General features: G+C 33.4%; 1 protein-coding gene across 1 annotated transcript; it reads left to right on the top strand.

Moving 5' to 3' along the window:
* The first annotated feature begins 207 nt into the window (after positions 1 to 207).
* On the top strand, positions 208 to 1,014 carry LOC128132372 (F-box protein CPR1-like). Its single transcript, XM_052768905.1, has one exon. The coding sequence runs from the start codon at positions 208 to 210 to the stop codon at positions 1,012 to 1,014; it is 807 nt and encodes a 268-aa protein (XP_052624865.1).
* Positions 1,015 to 1,985: the final 971 nt, after the last annotated feature.

Genomic DNA, 1,985 nt, shown 5'->3' with positions numbered 1-1,985 from the left:
AATCTTTTAGTAAGGCATCTTGTAGAAGGGAAGGCAGAATATGTTTGTATTATCGACGATGACACTTTCCCCCAACAGAGGTTTGTTCCAACTCTTCCCCTCTCCTTTCAACGGCTTCAAAGGTCAATCGTGGTCGGCAGCTGTAATGGGTTGGTGTGCTTGGATGGTTATTACTATGAGAAATAACATTCCCCTCTTGGAAAGCCGATGATTATGCTTTGGAATCCTTCAATCAGAAAATCGATCGCCATTGCTGTGCCTGAGCCAGGTATGTCTAATAAGATGGATGAAACAGTTTTTGGTTTTGGTGTTTGTCCTGTTACTCATGATCCTAAGATCATCATGATTCAACAATTTGCTCCCTTACATGAAAAACCCAGCAAAATCAACGACCCTCGTGAAGTTATGCTTTACACATTGAGTTCTGGGAAGTGGACAAGTCTATCTCCTGCTTCTAGCAATGTGCTGAGTAAATCGATCCGAGTTCAATGGTATGGGCAAGTTATCGATAGGTTTATATATTGGTCTGGTTTGCATCTGAAGGCTTTAAACAGTAGGCTGATTAGATGGAATTGTAATCTGATTCTTTCATTTGATATGACTGATCATACTTTTCAAGTGATAGATCTCCCAGATAGTTTGGCGAAACACCCTCCTTCTAAGATCTCCATTTTTAAGCTAAGGGAATCTCTTGTCATATTTCAAAGCAATGAAAAGGAAAAACAGTGTCATGATGTTGTATGGATGATGGAGAATAATGGTGTTGAAAAATCGTTTACAAAGGTATTCGCCATTATTGCACCTGAATATGGGTCGTCTATTAGGGCAATGGGACTCAGGAACAATGGAACGCTTATAATGCAAGTGAAAAAAGATTATCGTTGTGAAGAAAGTGAAATTGTTGTATATGAGCCCAAAACACAACACTTGAATGCTCTTAAGATTGATGGAGTAAGGAGTTTCTCCACTGTGAATTCGTACAAGGAAACACTAGTTTTGCTTGGTAGTGAATAAGTTGAAAAAGATGGCTTTGAGTTTAAGACTTTTTTGAATATGTTGTTTCCTTTTACCTAAATGGACTTAATCAAGTAAGCTACATATGAGTTTCTTTTTGACTTGATGTTTGTGTTTTGATATGCCAACATGGAAATGTCGTGATTGTATTATAGCAACCTACTTTCATTTCTTTTAGTTACAACTTACAACAGCAAACTTTTAAAATCTACCCAATAATAGCATGTACTTACAAAACATTTTCTATTAGGACATTATATTTTGAAATATCTACCCGATATAAACAAATCAATAAAAATATGTTATTGTTTCTTGCATTTAACTCTATAGCTTAGAAGTCAAAAGGGAAGAAGAAAATCTTACAAATATTTTAGATTAGAGAGTTGACCCAAGAGGGTGAATTAGATCTACTAAACTTAGTTCGTGTAAGATTTAGATTTGTAATTTCACCAAGTTGCTAAGAACGGGCAACTTAGCTGATAAATTATTATCATGTAAGTCATTGCATAAAAATGTGAAGAAAATACGAGTTATTTTGTTATGAATATGATTTTCTTAAATAAGAAAAAAAAAGTATGTAAGGTCATTGGAGTTGATTTTAAAGTATATTAAAGAAGCATTTGTAATTATATAAAGTATAAACAGCCATCACACATCAAAAGAGCCTCTTGCTCAAAAGATAAAGATTTCAGGGAAGTCTTATAGCTTTGGTTATGTAAATCATCACTATAAGATGGGGTACTAATTTAATCTATCTAAAGAAAAAGTCAATATTTTGGCTTTAGTCGAACCTTGTGACTTTAAAACTAAAAACTAGATTAGATATCTCAGTTTTATCTTCAAATGTTTTTAATTCAAAAATCTTAAATCTATTTGATTGTAATTATCAAGCTTTTCAATGTGTTAATAGGTTTAACACACTGAAATTTGGTAAATCACCATAAATTATTAATAAACTAATCTTATTCTAC

This window comes from Lactuca sativa, chromosome 2 (assembly GCF_002870075.4).
Source record: "Lactuca sativa cultivar Salinas chromosome 2, Lsat_Salinas_v11, whole genome shotgun sequence".
In the NCBI taxonomy this organism is placed as follows: domain Eukaryota; kingdom Viridiplantae; phylum Streptophyta; class Magnoliopsida; order Asterales; family Asteraceae; genus Lactuca; species Lactuca sativa.
This window is presented reverse-complemented; position numbering and strand designations above follow the sequence as displayed.

What these genes read in the sequence shown, in the direction of transcription:
- LOC128132372 (XM_052768905.1), top strand. Translation starts at nt 208, where the DNA reads ATGATTATGCTTTGGAATCCTTCAATCAGAAAATCGATCGCCATTGCT.